The 16,613-nt window shown below is 45.7% G+C and overlaps 1 protein-coding gene across 2 annotated transcripts in view; it reads left to right on the top strand.

Moving 5' to 3' along the window:
* The window catches only part of LOC109755174 (uncharacterized), a 37,855-nt gene extending 26,994 nt beyond the window's left edge, over nt 1–10,861 (top strand). The window contains exons 19-23 of one of the 2 annotated variants that reach the window (XM_020314062.4): nt 37–126; nt 202–261; nt 355–396; nt 472–537; nt 10,489–10,861. In XM_020314062.4, coding sequence (XP_020169651.1) covers nt 37–126; nt 202–261; nt 355–396; nt 472–537; nt 10,489–10,512 — 282 coding nt within the window. In that variant the 3' untranslated portion in view covers nt 10,513–10,861. Of the gene's footprint in view, nt 1–36; nt 127–201; nt 262–354; nt 397–471; nt 633–10,488 lie in introns of those variants that run through there. The other variant, XM_045235147.2, reaches the window with a different exon arrangement.
* The last annotated feature ends 5,752 nt before the right edge of the window (nt 10,862–16,613 follow it).

The raw sequence follows: 16,613 nt of genomic DNA on the forward strand, positions 1-16,613 counted from the left end.
ATTTGGTAGAGTGACCATGTTTTTTTCCTTTTGAAGGATAAGGAATCGTTTACGAAATTAGTGGAGGAATTTAATGCTTTGACTGGCCATTGCTTTGATGGATGTTATGCAATCCAAGCAATAATGGTATACTTCTTTTGATATCTATATTGTCTCATATTACATGGTTGATTAGGCTCCATTCTTTTTCTGGAATGTCAGGATCTTCAAGAATTCTTACCGAGAAAGGATGATGATACATGTCATGACGTTGTTAGAATGGTAGGCCTCCTAAAGGCCAACTTATAACTCATTTCGTTCATGGAAATTTTCCTTCTGTTAAATATACAATTATTCATGGTCAACTTTTGACAGGTTGATTATGTAAACAAGGCATGGAAGGGAAATCTTGAGCATGTATGTTGAAGTACATATCTTGCTATAACTTTGGGACTTGTGTTATTGTGTTCATTATTTTGTTTGGTTCTTTAGTTTTACAGGGACACAAGTTATTATGAACATGAATACTATGATATGCTTAGACAACCTCCTAAAAAGGTGAGTGTTTTCTCTAATCCTCGAGAGTGTACCTGGAAATTTTGCTTGTATGAAAATATGAAGTGTACCATTTAAGTTGCCACATAATGAATCTGATCCCGCGTGGCAGCCACTTCTATGTTTGGCTCTTTCATCCGTTGGTCTCTCTGCCCCACTCCTCCCCATATCCAGCACATCCTCATTATTGTCGGCTTGCCTCCATGAGTGCCCTGACTCTGCTTCATGCCTCACCACCTTGATATTTTCTAAACATTTGTTTGTCAAACATAAGTACGGGTCAAACAGCCTAGGCTTTGTCCAGTTTTCAGAGTTGGGGGTTGCCATCTGAGCGATATAGGAGTTTATGATGAAAATTGACTTGAATAAATAGATGAGGACCAAAATTCTACTATTTTTTGTTCAAAACATTATAGTTACTACCATTATAAGTTGAATTTGGACAGATCTCTAAATGCAAAACCAATAGTGTGATACTTAAATTCTTTGACGAGTCATTTTGTCTATAGAAGGTTTTGTTTTTGTACACTCAAGTTGAACATGCAGAAAAAATGATGCCATATGAAGAGTATGTCTTTGAAATGTTAATGGGTGAATTGACTGTTCTAGCGTAACATTCCAGTCCTATAATTGATGGAATGTGTCATTCTTACATGACACACGTTCCAATGTGGAATCTGAACAATCTTATGAGCCTGGTGCTACTTTGTAGGAGCATTTTACTTGCCTTATGTGCACTTCTTTTGTGTGTGAGATGGATTACTATTTGCATTTAACTGTTTTATCTTTTGGCTTATGTGCACTTAAGAAGATGGATTACTATTTGCATTTAACTGTTTTATGTTTGCAATAACTTGAACATTTTGTAGTAAAAAAGTATCTTGATAATCATCTCGACCTGAAAATAACATGAATATAGGCTTTCATAATGTTTATGCTTGTGTACAATATTCCTCGGTCTTGTTAGCCTATGTTGATGAGGAACACTAGATGAGAAGAAAGAAAACACATGCCAGATCTGTTTGGCTACTTCTAGATGCTTCCACTCTAGTGTAGTATTTCTTTCCTTTTCTTTTCTATCCTACCTACTGTTTTCTAGAGTCTTCTAATTGTGAGTAGCTATGAGTAGAATGGTGAAACTTACATAATGTTTTCTAGAGTATTCCAGCTATAAGTAGAAGTATGTGAAAGCTTCCCAAAGCCCTATAAATAGAGGTCCTCACCTCTACTTTGGAGGAGACTATGTACCCCTACCTATAATAGAACTTGTTGTTCTTATCTAAGATCTTGGAGTAGATCTTGTGCCCTAGGAGTTCTGGATTGAACTCTTGCTGCCCTATCAACCTACATTCGCCTCTAGAGCGATATCTAGCGCAGCACGTTGAAGCTGTTCCTTCAACACTTGTGCTGTACACATTGTAGCAGCAAGGTGGAGTTGCTCCTCCACAAACTTTGTGCTGCTTCAGGTGGTATCAGAGCCTCGTTGACCCATACTAGTTCTTGCTGTCCTCTTCGAGAGTAAGTTGCAGCAAGCAATGGAGCAATTGGAGAAGAGGATGGATGCTGCTGAACAACAAATCAAAGAGCTGCGTGAAGATCTTAATAGGAGATTTGGCCAGCTGGTTGAGATGATAAGAAAGGGTGTCCCCCTGCTACCAATGAAGGAGATTCATCTAGAGAAGAGGAAGATGTTCATCAAGGAAGGAGAGGTAATCTTGGAGCAAGACCGCCACGACAACATGTTGTTCAACGTGCTTCAAGAAGGCCAATTTATGTTGAGGCTTCTGAAGGTGAAGAATATGATGATGCCCTTGAAGAGCCAAATCTCTACGCATATCGGAGAGCACCCAACCCTACATATGCAAGAGATACATACAAGGTGAAAGCTGAGATCCCAAGTTTTAATGGAAATGTTGACATTGAAGGGTGCCTGGATTGGTTATATGAAGTGGAGACTTTCTTTGAGGTCATGGAGGTTCCGGAAGATCGTAGAGTTCCTTTGGTTGCATACAAACTGAAAGGAGGAGCCGGTGCACGGTGGCATCGCGTTCAAGAGGAGCGCAGGCTGAGAGGAGAACCTCGTGTTAGAACTTGGCGACAAATGAAAGGCCTCTTGAAAGGGAGATTTTTGCCCGCTGATTATGACCAGATCCTATTTATCCAATTTCAAAATTGTGCTCAAGAAAATAGGACTGTTTCAGATTACACGGAGGAGTTTCTAAGGCTACAAGTGAGGTGCAACCTTGCTGAAACTGAAGAGCAACAAGTTGCAAGGTACATCAATGGTCTCAATGATGCTATTCAAGATCGATTGATGATGCAACAAATCTGGTCCGTTGATCAAGCACAAGCTCTAGCCTTAAAGGCCGAGAGGTTTGTGAGGATGAGAAAGACAACTAAGGCTCCATATCCTCATACCGAAGGCTCATCTAGGAGCCAACCTAATAGAGTGGAAGAAAAGACCACTCCACCAAAGACAAAACAGCCCATCCCGAAGCAAACTAGAGGCAAGGGTAAGGCAAATGAAGGCCCAAAGTGCTATAAATGTGGTAAAGAGGGACACATATCTAGCGGCTGCCCACTAAGGAAATTTGTTAACACGACTATCCATGATGGTGAAAGTGATGAGGAAGAATACGAATCTGAAGATGTAGACGGACAAGAGGTTTGTCAAGAAGAAGGTGAAGAGGTGGTATGTGTGATCCAGCGTGTCCTATGTTCCACACCACAACTCGATGACACACAACGGAAGAAAATATTTGAGAGCAAATGCACGGTGAATGGCAAGGTATGCAAACTAGTGATTGATAGGTGCAGCTGCGAGAATGTTATCTCCCAGAAGTTGGTGGACCATTTAAAGCTTGAAACCCATGATCATCCAAATCCCTACACTATTGGATGGATCAAGAAAGGAGTGAATATGAGGATCACCAAACAATGCAACCTGCCACTTTCTTTGGGTAAGCATTATCGCTCAAATGTGTTGTGTGATGTAGTTGACATGGATGCCAGCCATGTTCTTCTTGGGAGGCCTTGGCAATTTGATGTGGATACTACACACAAGGGCAAGGAAAATTCTTACTCTTTCATTTGGAACAAGAGAAGGATCATTATCTTACCAAACAAACCCGAAGGTAATACCTCTAAGGAGGAGGGGAAAACTATGTTAACTATCTCCCATACCTCTCATGAGTTTATAGAAGACTTGAAGGAGGCAGATTTGTGTGCTGCACTTGTTGTAAAGGGAGAAGAGCACCTGACTGTTGAAATTCCAGCAAAGGTACGTGGTTTATTGGCAGAATTTCAGAACATACTTGGGGAGCCACATGGCTTGCCACCGATGAGAGGAATTCAACATAGAATTGACTTAATTCCGGGAGCAAGTCTTCCTAATCTTCCACACTGAAAGAACATGCGGTGCCCCCATGTTTGGTTTTGGTAATTGATGACAATCTCTATGGACTAATGGTTGCCTTGAGTTATATTTGAAGGATTTGTCCATAGGCATTTCTTGAAGTTCATGTGATGGTTTCAAGGAGTTTATGTGGTGACCAAGGTGTTATTAAGGAATTATCCAAAGACATCATCCAAATGAAGAGAGTTGAAAAGATTCATGGTTGATCAAGACTAAGTCAAGAGTGAATCAACTTGATCAACTCACAAAGCGTAGAAGATGTACCGAGAGGGATCAAGCGATCCCAGGGTGTGGTGAGCATTGTCAATTACGCTTTGTGTACTAACCCATGATCTTCGCGAGAGTTCTTTGTGGGGTTAGGTTGCGGTGTGCAAGTTCAAGTGAAGCATCATGAAGAGATCAAATGCTTGAAGCTTGCCGTCCATTGTGGGGACAATGGACTTGTGAAGATGTTGCGGTGTGCAAGTCCAAGTGAAGCATCATGAAGAGATCAAATGCTTGAAGCTTGCCGTCCATTGTGGTGACAATGGACTTGTGAAGATGTGCGGAAGAGTGGCTCACCCATAGTGGAGCATGGGGGAGCAATCAACTAGTCTTCATCGAGCCAACGCAACCAAGAAAAGTGGTCCAACTTGAGGGAGTCAAGATCATCATCATCTAGCTCAAGTGGACCATGTGCAAGGCAAAGGTTTGCTCTTGATAGGTTTTCTATTTTACCGGTCTCATGATGGTAGGTGGGAGACCGGGTTATAGGATCGATTGCCGTACTATCAAGGGGGGCTCTCGATGAGTAGCTTGATCGTATCGTTCATAGAGAGCTCAAACCATTGCATCCTTGCATCATCTTTGTTGGTTCTTGTTTGGTTCTTCTCTATGTGAGTTTTGGAGCTTATGGTCATCTTGATGACAAGCTCGAGTTCATCGAAAACGGAGTTCACTCGCATCTTCTATGATGTTTTCGATGTTGGAGGTTATGCCGGTTCTTCTCGGTTGGAGGTTTCACTCCTCTATTTGTTGGCATACCTCCCCTGCCTCTTCTTACTATAACCAGTCGCTGTTTTGATGCTACTCGTCTTTCTCAATCCAACAAGCTTGAGTTTGCTCAATTCGGAGCTCATATGCAGAAGTTATGGCAGTTTTGATTTCCTAGCGGTAGTACCGCGGGCCGGAGCGGTAGTACCGCTTGGGAGCTACAAGCGGTAGTACCGCTGGTGGCCCCAGCCTTAGTACCGCTACGGTCTCGTGCTAGTACCGCCTCGATTCGAGGGGTCTTTTTTGTGTCGGGTTTTACGGTACTAGCCGCGGCAGTGGGGGCCGTAGTACCGCTCGTTTGCGGTAGTACCGCCCTGCCACCGCGGTAGTACCGCTCTGGGCCCAGCGGCAGTACCGCGAGGGGGAGCGGTAGTACCGCTTATAGGGCCAAGCGGTAGTACCGCTGGCCGAGCGGTAGTACCGCTCTCTGCGGGGCTGAAGTGGGGGTAACGGCTGGATTTCTTCCCCCACTATATAAGGGGGTCTTCTTCCCCAATGAACCTCATCCTTTGAGCTCGTGTTCTTCCCCCATTGTTGACCTTCTTCGAGCTTGCTAACTCTCAATCCCTCCATGGATTCTTGCTAGTTTTTGAGGGAAAAGAGAGAGGAGATCTAGATCCACATTTCCACCAATCACTTTCTCCTCTTTGTGAGGGGAACCCCTTGGATCTAGATCTTGGAGTTCTTGGTGTTCTCCTTCTTGTTCTTCCTCTCATTTTCCTCCCTAGCATTAGTTGCTTCGGTGGGATTTGAGAGAGAAGGACTTGGGCACTCCGTGTGCCCTTGCCATTGCATTTGGTGCATCGGTTTGAGTTCTCCACGGTGATACGTGGAAGTTACAAGTTGAGAAGCTTATTACTCTTGGGTGCTTGGTGCCCTTGAGCTTGTTCCTCTTGGGTGCTTGGGCGCCCTAGACGGTTGCTGGTGTTCGGAGCTCAATCATTGTGGTGTAAAGCTCCGGGCAAGCGTCGGGGTCTCCAATTAGGTTGTGGAGATCGCCCCGAGCAATTGACGGGTACCGGTGACCGCCCCCAAGGGTTGCCAAAGTGTACGGGTTCGGTGACCGCCCCCAAGGGTTGCCATTTGTACGGGTTCGGTGACCTCCCTCAAGGGTCCCTTAGTGGAATCACGGCATCTTGCATTGTGCGAGGGCGTGAGGAGATTATGGTGGCCCTAGTGGCTTCTTGGGGAGCATTGTGCCTCCACACCGCTCCAAACGGAGATTAGCATCCGCAAGGGTGTGAACTTCGGGATACATCGTCGTCTCCACGTGCCTCGGTTATCTCTTAACCGAACCCTTTACTTATGCACTTTACTTTGTGATAGCCATATTGTTTCTTGTCATATATCTTGCTATCACTTAGTTGTTTATCTTGCTTAGCATAAGTTGTTGGTGCACATAGGTGAGCCTAGTTGTTGTAGGTTTTGTGCTTGTCAAATTAACCGCTAGGTTTATTCCGCAGTTGTTCAAGCCTAAACCGTAATTATTTTAAAGCGCCTATTCACCCCCCCCCTCTCTAGGCGACATCCATGATCTTTCACACACTATTGAATGAGCCCAAAGGAGCATGGTATATTGAAGGAGAAAGTGGAGGAATTGTTGCAAAAGGGGCACATTCGAGAAAGTATTAGCCCATGTGCTGTACGAGCCCTACTCGCGCCAAAGAAAGATGGATCTTGGCGCATATGTACGGACAGTAGAGCCGTTAACAAGATCACCGTAAGGTATAGATTCCCTATTCCCCGTCTGAATGATATGTTGGATCAACTTAGTGGAGCAAGAGTGTTCACAAAGCTAGATTTAAGAAGTGGATATCATCAAATCCGTATAAGACCCGGGGATGAATGGAAGACCGCCTTCAAGACAAAGGAAGGGTTGTTTGAATGGCTAGTCATGCCATTTGGACTCTCAAATGCACCAAGTACCTTTATGCACTTAATGAATCAAGTCCTTAGACCCTTCTTATCCCACTTTGTTGTGGTCTATTTCGATGACATCTTGATCTATAGCAAGGATGAGGATGAACACTTTGATCACATTCGGAAGGTGCTAGAAGTACTAAGGGAAAATGAGCTCTACGTCAACTTGAAGAAATGTGTTTTCCTGCAAACACAACTTCTTTTCCTAGGATTCGTCATAACATGTGACGGCATTCGTGTTGATGATTCTAAGGTTGAAGCAATCCGAGAATGGCCAACTCCTAAGACCATTTCTGAGGTAAGAAGCTTTCATGGCCTTGCAACTTTCTATAGGCGATTTGTTAAGAATTTCAGCACTATCATGGCACCAATTACCGAGTGTTTGAAGAAAGGAAAGTTCCAATGGGCAGAAGCAGCTGAAGCTAGCTTCAATGAGATTAAACAAAAGCTATCACAAGCTCCTGTCTTGGTACTACCTGATTTCAACAAGACTTTTGAGTTGGAGTGTGATGCAAGTGGAGTAGGCATTGGAGCTGTCCTATCTCAAGAAAGGAAGCCCATTGCTTTCTTTAGTGAGAAGTTAAGTGAAGCTAGACAGAAATGGAGTACCTAGCAGCAAGAATTATACGCCGTTTTCAGAGCGTTGAAAACTTGGGAAGTCTATTTGCTGCCTAAAGAGTTCATTGTTTATAGCGACCATCAATCCTTGAAGCATTTTAGAAATCAAAAGCATGTTGACCGCATGCTAGCAAGATGGGCAACATATCTTGAGAGGTTTAACTATCTCATCGTGCATAAATCTGGAATAACTAACAGAGTGGCCGATGCTTTGAGTCGTCGTGCATGCCTCTTGACTTCTTTTGAAGCTGAACTTCCGGGCATGGGTCAAATAAAGGAGTTGTATGAGGGTGACGAAGACTTTGGCCATGTTTGGGTAAAGCACGCAAGGGGCCAACCATTAGGTGATGACTATTTGATGCAAGATGGATATCTCTTCAAAAATGATCGTTTGTGCATTCCAAGAAGTTCTCTACGTGACAAGCTGGTTAGAGAGCTCCATTCAAGTGATCTTAGTGGCCATGTTGGACGGGACAAGACTATCGCTAACCTGGAAGCTCGCTACTTTTGGCCACAACTAAAGAGAGATGCTGGAAAGTTCGTTCAACGGTGCCCCGTATGTCAGACCTGCAAAGGCCAAGTCCAGAACACAGGGTTATACATGCCTTTGCCTGTTCCTGTTGCTCCATGGGAGGACATTTCTATGGACTTCGTCTTGGGCTTGCCAAGAACAAGACGAGGAAGTGATGCTGTATTTGTGGTCGTGGATAGATTCTCTAAGATGGCTCATTTCATCCCATGCCGCAAGACAACGGATGCTCATCATGTGGCAAACCTATTCTTTCGAGAAGTTGTCAGACTTCATGGAGTTCCAAGGTCCATTGTCTCAGACCGTGATAGCAAGTTTCTTGCTGCATTTTGGCTCACCTTGTGGAAGCAATTCAACACTGAATTGAAATTTTCTAGCACTGCTCATCCACAAACAGATGGACCAACGTAAGTGGTGAACAAGTTTTTGGGTAATCTGATCCGTTGCATTTGTGGAGAAAGAAAGGGGCAATGGGATTTGGCTTTATCTCTTGGAGAGTTCTCCTACAATAACTCCAAGCATAGGTCCACAGGAAGGAGCCCTTTTTCCATCGTCTACACTAAAGTTCCAACACATGTGGTGGGCCTGGTGAAGCTGCCATCAAGGGGAAACTCAAAATCAGCATTGTCCTTTGCTGATAATTACACCGAGTTGTTTGAAGAGATTCGCAGCACTTTGGAAACACAAAATCAGAAATATAAACAACTTGCTGATTGCAAAAAGAGGCCAAAATCATTCCAAGTCGGTGATAAGGTGATGGTCTACCTCCGAAAAGAGAGGCTTCCTTTAGGTGTTAAAGGAAAACTTAGGCAGCGAAGGTATGGACCCTTCTCTATCATGAGGAAGATAAATGATAATGCTTATGTGATAGATCTTCCAAGTGACATGGGTATCTCCAACACTTTCAATGTTGCGGACTTGACTCTCTACCATCCAGAAGAAGCGCTCTATGAAGATAACTCGAGGGCGAGTTCCAAACAACCAGGGGAGAATGATGAGGAACACTAGATGAGAAGAAAGAAAACACATGCCAGATCTGTTTGGCTACTTCTAGATGCTTCCACTCTAGTGTAGTATTTCTTTCCTTTTCTTTTCTATCCTACCTACTGTTTTCTAGAGTCTTCTAGTTGTGAGTAGCTATGAATAGAATGGTGAAACTTACATAATGTTTTCTAGAGTATTCCAGCTATAAGTAGAAGTATGTGAAAGCTTCCCAAAGCCCTATAAATAGAGGTCCTCGCCTCTACTTTGGAGGAGACTATGTACCCCTACCTATAATAGAACTTGTTGTTCTTATCTAAGATCTTGGAGTAGATCTTGTGCCCTAGGAGTTTTGGATTGAACTCTTGCTGCCCTATCAACCTACATTCGCCTCTAGAGCGATATCTAGCGCAGCACGTTGAAGTTGTTCCTTCAACACTTGTGCTGTACACATTGTAGCAGCAAGGTGGAGTTGCTCCTCCACAAACTTTGTGCTGCTTCATATGTTCAGATTTCTACATGTTCTTCTGAAAAGTGATAGCAGTATGGGTTTGCTATCTATCAGTTGGCTATTTTACATGAAAATCAGTTTAATTCTGTATACTTAAGTTGCACCGAGAATCATGCTTCCTTAGATGGTGGCAAGAGGCATGAGGAGGCAGGGACATGGGGCCTGTTGCGCCCTCGAACAACCTGGTGATGGTGGAGGCAGAGATGCAGAGTTTCTGTAGTGGCCTGTACAATTGTAGGGTTATTGTATGGATGTGGATAGAGTCATGTTGTGGTTGGAGAAATTGAACTGAGTTAGGTTTCTACTGGGTTGGGCAGCACAAGGTAGTTTGTCTTGTGGTTGATGGGGTGGTGACTGGTGACGATGCCGTAGACATGGCAATGGTGGAGGCAGATATGCTGGTTAGGTTTGCAACTGCAATGGCTGAGGAGAGCGGCTGTATTGGCTGTTATAGGAACAATGGTGGCAGCTATTTTTGAGAAGGGTGTTCAATCTATTTTTTGTGGGTTGGCAGTGCGAGGCACTTGTCAGTGCTGGCGCCGCAAAAAACATCGAATTGTTGGAGGGAGATGAGATGACCGGTGAGCAGGAGAGGATGTCGGGGTGAGGACAAGGCGTGGTGGATTTGGGTAGGAGAAAAAAAAAGAACTCACTTGTTTCAAAATGCTAGGCGCTCATACATTTTGAGATCCAACTTTGACAAAGGATAAGGACAACAATATGTTGGTCAAAGTTGAATCCCGTAGGCGTCTTGTATGTTAAAGCGAATGGGACATGGATGAAAAGGGTGCAGATCTGCAAGATTTCAAAATAGTGGCCAGGAGATTGGGGCATTATTTAAGCGGTGAAATTTTCTTGTGTCAAAATCTGATGTTGCTAAGAGTTGAAAAAATTACAGTTCTCCATCTGTTCGTTTATTTATTATCTATGCTGTACCTTTTTGTACAGGTGTTTAAATTGGGCGATTTGTAGAGGAAATGGAAACGGGAAATGATGAGGTCCGCTTAATCGGATCGCAGCGATTGCAGATATCAGGCTCTGAGGAAATCAGATCGAGCAAACAAGCTCAGGGAGGAAGATTGTCACACTTGCATCACTAGACGACGATGCAGTGGACTGGTAGTGGGTGGACCCACTGCCAGGTCAGCAAGGGATCCCGCGACTGCAGCGAGGCGTCCTATTTAGGCCCTGTTCGGATCTCAGGAATGTAAAACATACGAATGTGAGAAAATGTAGGAATAGCAAAGGAACTTAGCTGCAAAACAAAGGATCCGAAAACCTACAGGAAGATGTAGGGATGGTGCATTCGTTTGGTTAATTACAAGAGAAACAAAGTAATGCGTACTGGTGCAGGCTTGGGCTCGTCTGGAGATTGACAAGCTGCGCCGTGCATGGCTATGGCGTGGAGACGAGGCATGTCATGGCGGTCACTGCAAGGTGGCCTGGCGCAGGATTTGCAGACCTAAACAGCTCGGAGGTCTTGGCATTCTCGACCTGTGGATGTTTGGCGCCGCATTGCGGCTACGGTGGCTCTGGCTCGAGAGGACAGCCCCCGAACAACCATGGGTTAGACTCCCAACGCCATGCTCCATGACAGACCGCTTGATGTTCACAACTGCGACTCGCTGCCGTCTTGGCAGTGGGAAGAGGGCCTGTTTTTGGCTGGATGCATGGTTGGATGGGCAAGCTCCTTGTCTCATCGGCCCCGACATCTTCAACGTCGTTTCCAACAAGCGCCGGGCGGTGGCGTCCGCCCTGGCCGACAGCAGATGGGTTCGGGACCTGCAAGGCCGCATCACGATTGACACCCTTCCCTCCTTCTTCGCACTTTGGGTCAAGGTCGCGGCTTTAGCGCCTCTAACCACTGATGTGGTCGACTCCTTCGAATGCCACTTCTCTGCAAATGGATGCTACTCCGCGGCTTCGGCGTACAGGCTGCAGTTCGTTGGCTCCATGTCATATGGTTCGATGACGACGATTTGGAGAGCTTGGGCGCCGGCCAAGCACAAGTTTTCTGCCTGGCTACTTGCCCAAAATAGGATCATGACAGCTGACAGGCTAACGGCAAGGCAATGGCCCAATTCTTATTTCTGCCCAATATGCTGGCGGAACCTTGAGACGGCGGAGCACCTCATGAGGTTAGGCGAGTGATAGGCGCCGGTTCGGCCGGTCGTACGGCGTACGTATGATTTGTTCTATATTAGCCGCACTATGCCTTCTTCCTAACTGCTTCGCTAGCTAAAAAAAACCTTGGCGCATGTTCATCCCGAGCAGCCCGGCCCCTGATCCCCCCCAGCCGTCAGCCAGCTCGCCAGCCGTCCACGTCGCCGCCGGCCGCCGCCCTCGACCGCCCCCCGTTGCATGGACGTTCTACTGGCCGCCGGCTCCTCTCTAGCATCACCATCGCTTGTTCCCAGCATGGCCCGCCCCGATCGCAGCATCCCCCGTCATCGTGGCTCTCGCCAGTTCCGCCGCATGCTGCTCCTGCCGGCGAAGGAGTGCCGCCATTGCATCAATGGTGAGGTGCCAGTTCCAGCCTTTTGTCGCCGGGTTGAAGCTTTTTAAAAATAGGGTTGAAGTTTTTCATGTCAATGATTGCAACTTTTTTGTTGTGTACTCGCGGGTTGAAGCTTCCCGTGAAGCCAGTTGAAGTTTTTTATAAAACTGGTTGAAGCTTTTCAATTCAGCGCTTGAAGCTTTCCAAAATGATGGTTGTAGATTTTTTTTATATCAGTGGTCGGTTGAAACTTCTCTACTCCACCGTTTGAAGCTTTTTCAAATATGGTTTGAGCTTTCACATGAACTATTGAAGCTTATTTTCGGTTGTACGGGGTCCGTCGAAGCTTTTTCAAACTATAGTTGAAGCTTTCATATGAACGATTGCAGCTTTTTTCAGTGCATGGTGTCTTGTTGAAGCTTTATATACCGATGGTTGAATCTTTTGAATCGAACGGTTGTAGCTCTTTTGGTCATCGGTTGCAGCATCGGTGGAGGAGAAAATGATTTCAATTTCGCCTGGAAGAAGAAGAAGATGGTTGCAGCAGTGGAGGGGAGGAGGTCGCGTCACCGTAGTTGTAGCATCCATGACAGCTTCCAACTCCGGCTCGCCGGGGCGGAAGGAACCTGCAGCCAGGGGCAGCGGAGGAAGTGGGCATGGCGCTGACGTTCGAGGTATGGACCTGCGCGGGATTGGGGCTAGCCGGCGGCAAGATCTGAAGGAGGAAGAGGAGGAGCATGGCCACCCCCGTGCGTGGACGCGGCTGAGAAAGAACTTGGGAGGAAGAATGTAGCGAGGAAGAATGGGGATCGGGGAAGAAGATAAGGCAGGGGCAGTGGGTCACGCAAGGCGTACGATGTCCTTGATCGAGTCGCTCGCGCGGGACCGGCCGGCCGGCGCACCGTATAGAAACGTACCTTATGTCATTGGACTGGCAATCTCTGGGCATTGGCGGCTACCCATCTCAACCTACCTGCTCTATCACTGGCGGCCTGGAGGACGGATGCCACCCTTCAAGATTGGCTCACTGATCTTTCCGCCGGCCCGACTACGGCAAAGAAGGTGCGCTCCTTGATGTTGCTGTTGATCTGGGAGATATAGCGAGAGCGAAACGACTGCATCTTCAGGAATGCTGAGCTGTCACCTGCTTCGATCCTCCGCCGCGTTGATGAAGAGAGGACTACCTGGGCGTTGGCTGGCTGCCGGCATTTGATGATGCGAGAGTAGTGGTCTCTAGCTTTTCTTTCTCCGCTTCCTTTCTTTCTTTCTCTTTCCTTTGGAGGCTTTTTTTGGCGTTTCTTTCGCCGCCCCTCTTAAGAAAATGCGCAGCTCTCCTGCGCCCTTTTAAAAAAAACATGCGTACTGGTGCACATGATGCAAATCGTGCTTCAAAAATATTTTATTTGGCGACAGCTGATGCAAACTCGATTGGACAAACATCATTGTATTATCAAAAAATCACTTTTGCTCATCGGTGTAGATGCACCCATTGTCTAAATACACATTTTTAAAAGTTAAAAAAATCAAGAAAACATCCCGCGTGTACATCCGGACATAATATGTTCGTGCACAAAGTTTTGATGAAAAGGGAAACTTTTTGCAGCTTGTGTAAACAAGACAATTCTTGGTGTTTGGTTATAACTATTCAGGAGACTTTTTTAAAATCTTTTTTAAACATGCCACAAAAAATGTTCTTTTTTTGCGACATTTTGTGTGCGAACATAAAATGTCCGGATGTAGAAGCGGAATTATTGTTCAAAACTTTTTACATTTTAAAATGTGTTTTTATATATATTTCATAATAGGTGTACCTATGGTTTAATTTCACCTCTTATTATAATTCAAGTTGATCGTGTACTCATGTATATACATGCCCACGAGGCTTAAGCAATACAATATCAATTTCACCAACCCCTTTATATTATCAGTTTAACTCCGATCCAAAACCCTAGCCGCCGCCCGCGCCGCTTTTGTACCGCGCCGCCTCTCGGGCGGTTTATCTCCATGATCGTCACGAGGGGCGCGCTGCCCGTTTCGTCCGCCGATCGTATTGATCGGCTGCTCTAGAGAGTTTTTTTTTTGTTGATGGGGTTTTTTTATCTAACCGATTGATTGGTCGTGATCATTTTTGGTTTTCCGATCTAAAATCGATTTGCATCGCCATCCTCGTCTATCAACTACAACGCACGTCTACTTTATCGACATCTTCATCGTCTCCGGCTAGATGGCGCCTCGGGCTTGTCGCTCGAGCACGCTGGTATGGCGGTTTCTCGGCCGGTCATGCGCTGGCGTCCTCGCGGCGTAGCCCGCGGCGACTCACGCGGACGTGGTTCTCCGGCGGTTCTGGGCTGGACTCGCGTTGTTGCTGCGTGGCCCGCGGCCGCCGACGCGCCACGCGCGGACGTGGTTGCCTGCTTTTAAATTTTTTTTTGCGAGTACGTGGTTGCCTGCTTTTTTTTTTTTGCGAGTACGTGGTTGCTTGCTGGCTGCTGGAGCACCCGCGCTGGTCATTGATGCACGTTTTAATTTCCATGCATGCTGCGTGCATGTATTGGCCGTGCACGTTGGATGGTTGGCTGCTCTCGTGCTCGGAGTTTAGGAGCCTAATTGGTTTGCAGTCAAAAATTGACAAGTCAATTATTGGCGCTTACCAAAAATTGGCGGGCGATTGGTTCGGCTCGAACCGTGGGCGCGCCAACACGCGGGCTAGCCAAATATTGGTGGCCTCACGCACCGCTTCCAGAACCAACTCCTGCCCCCACCGCTCTCCCCTCACGGTTCGCCCCAACCTTGTCCTCCTCCTTCGCCCTAACCCCATCCCCTAGCACCTCCTTCCACCGCCCCTGCCCCTGCGCCGCCGGTGACCAGAAAAGCTCAAGGACCTCGGAAATCTCCTACTCCGGCGGGAAGTCCTCGGCCAGCTGCCGAGCAGGGCCAGATCCATCGGAGCAGTCAAGGTTAGTTCGTGCCCAAATCTCATGGGACTTCTCTTCTTTCCCCGTGTACTGTACCCAATCACCGCTCTCTTATCTGACTCCACAAGCGGATGTACGTGCTTATTGTTTCTAGATGCGAGTGCGTACGTGCTTATTGTTTGCTAATATTTTCTCTGTCTTGTACTCGGAACGAGATTCAGGCACGAATCAGATTATTAAAGTACCTTACATCTGCATAAATTTGAAGCTAAATATGTTGCTTAAAGATCCTGGACTAATTGATGCTAGTATATCAGTAGAACATGTCCCCTCGTACTTTGCTTCTGCATGGTGGGAGGGCTGGCACCAATACTCTTCTAATTGATTTGAGGGCCTAAAAGACAGAACAGTATCATCTTGCTTTTGATTGACTACAAAAGTCACATACCTCTGCATATATGTATGATGTACTATGGAACATATATATTCTTTGAATTTTTTTGATGTATTGACAGATTATTAACTATCTGCTGGTACATGCTTTGCATTGGTTTTCCATTTTCTTTTATGCTTATTATGCATCTTATCTTTACTCAGATGGATAATGCTCAACAACAATATCTATATTACTGTATGTGGAAGCAAAACACACTACTTGTCCTTTTTGTAATGTTGGTCCTTTGGTGGAGCAAGAAAAAAGAGAGGAAGAATGGAGCTAAACGTGTCAAGTATGCTCCACTTCTCTGAAGAGAGATATTTGGAGTAGTGAACTAATTAGACTGATCGACACCTCGGAAAGGACGTGTTTGCGCCAGCTCAGGATGTATCCGGCTGTTTTCTACAAGTTGTGTGCTCACCTTAGGGACAAAAAGCTTTTGGCTGACACAATTCATGTGTCCGTAGAGGAGCAGGTAGCTATGTTTCTGAAAATTGTTGGGCAATATCACACTCATTCCTCTGTAGGATTTGCATTGTGGCGATCCGAAGAGACAGTGAGTAGGTATTTTAACATCGTCCTACGTGCCCTTGTGAAGTTAGCCCGTGAAATAATCTGCACTCGGTCTACAGATACACATGCTAAGATCACTACCAACCCAAACAGATTTTATCCCTACTTTGAGGTAACTCTACCAGTGTGTTATACTAGTTAATTTCCAAACTAAGTTCATTCTAATTCACACAAGTTTAATTTTTTTTCTAGGGATGTATAGGGGCAGTAGATGGCACCCATATTAGGGCACGTGTGCCTTCAAAATATGTGGACAGGTTTAGGGGCCGCAAGCCATATCCCACACAAAACGTCCTAGCTGCCGTGGATTTCGATCTTAGATTCACGTATGTTCTAGCAGGGTGGGAGGGATCTGCTCATGATTCTGCTGTATTGCATGATGCCCTATCTCGTCCAAACGGTCTCAAAATTCTAGAAGGTAATTGCACATTTAAAAAAAATGTTGTTTAGTTTAACCGGGACTAAATTCACATCAGTTCGGATCAGCCTTCCCGCACAAGTGCGTGCCCACGCCGGTTACACGTTTGCTGCAACCTGCAATCGTCCTGCCGTCTTTTCTTTTTAAGGAAAGGCAATCATGACTAGCTTTCTTTTTTAAAAACCCATTGTCACGAGCTTTATTAACTTAAATAGCAATTACATCGTTTCCCAA

This window comes from Aegilops tauschii, chromosome 3, assembly GCF_002575655.3.
Source record: "Aegilops tauschii subsp. strangulata cultivar AL8/78 chromosome 3, Aet v6.0, whole genome shotgun sequence".
Classification (NCBI taxonomy): Eukaryota; Viridiplantae; Streptophyta; class Magnoliopsida; order Poales; family Poaceae; genus Aegilops; species Aegilops tauschii.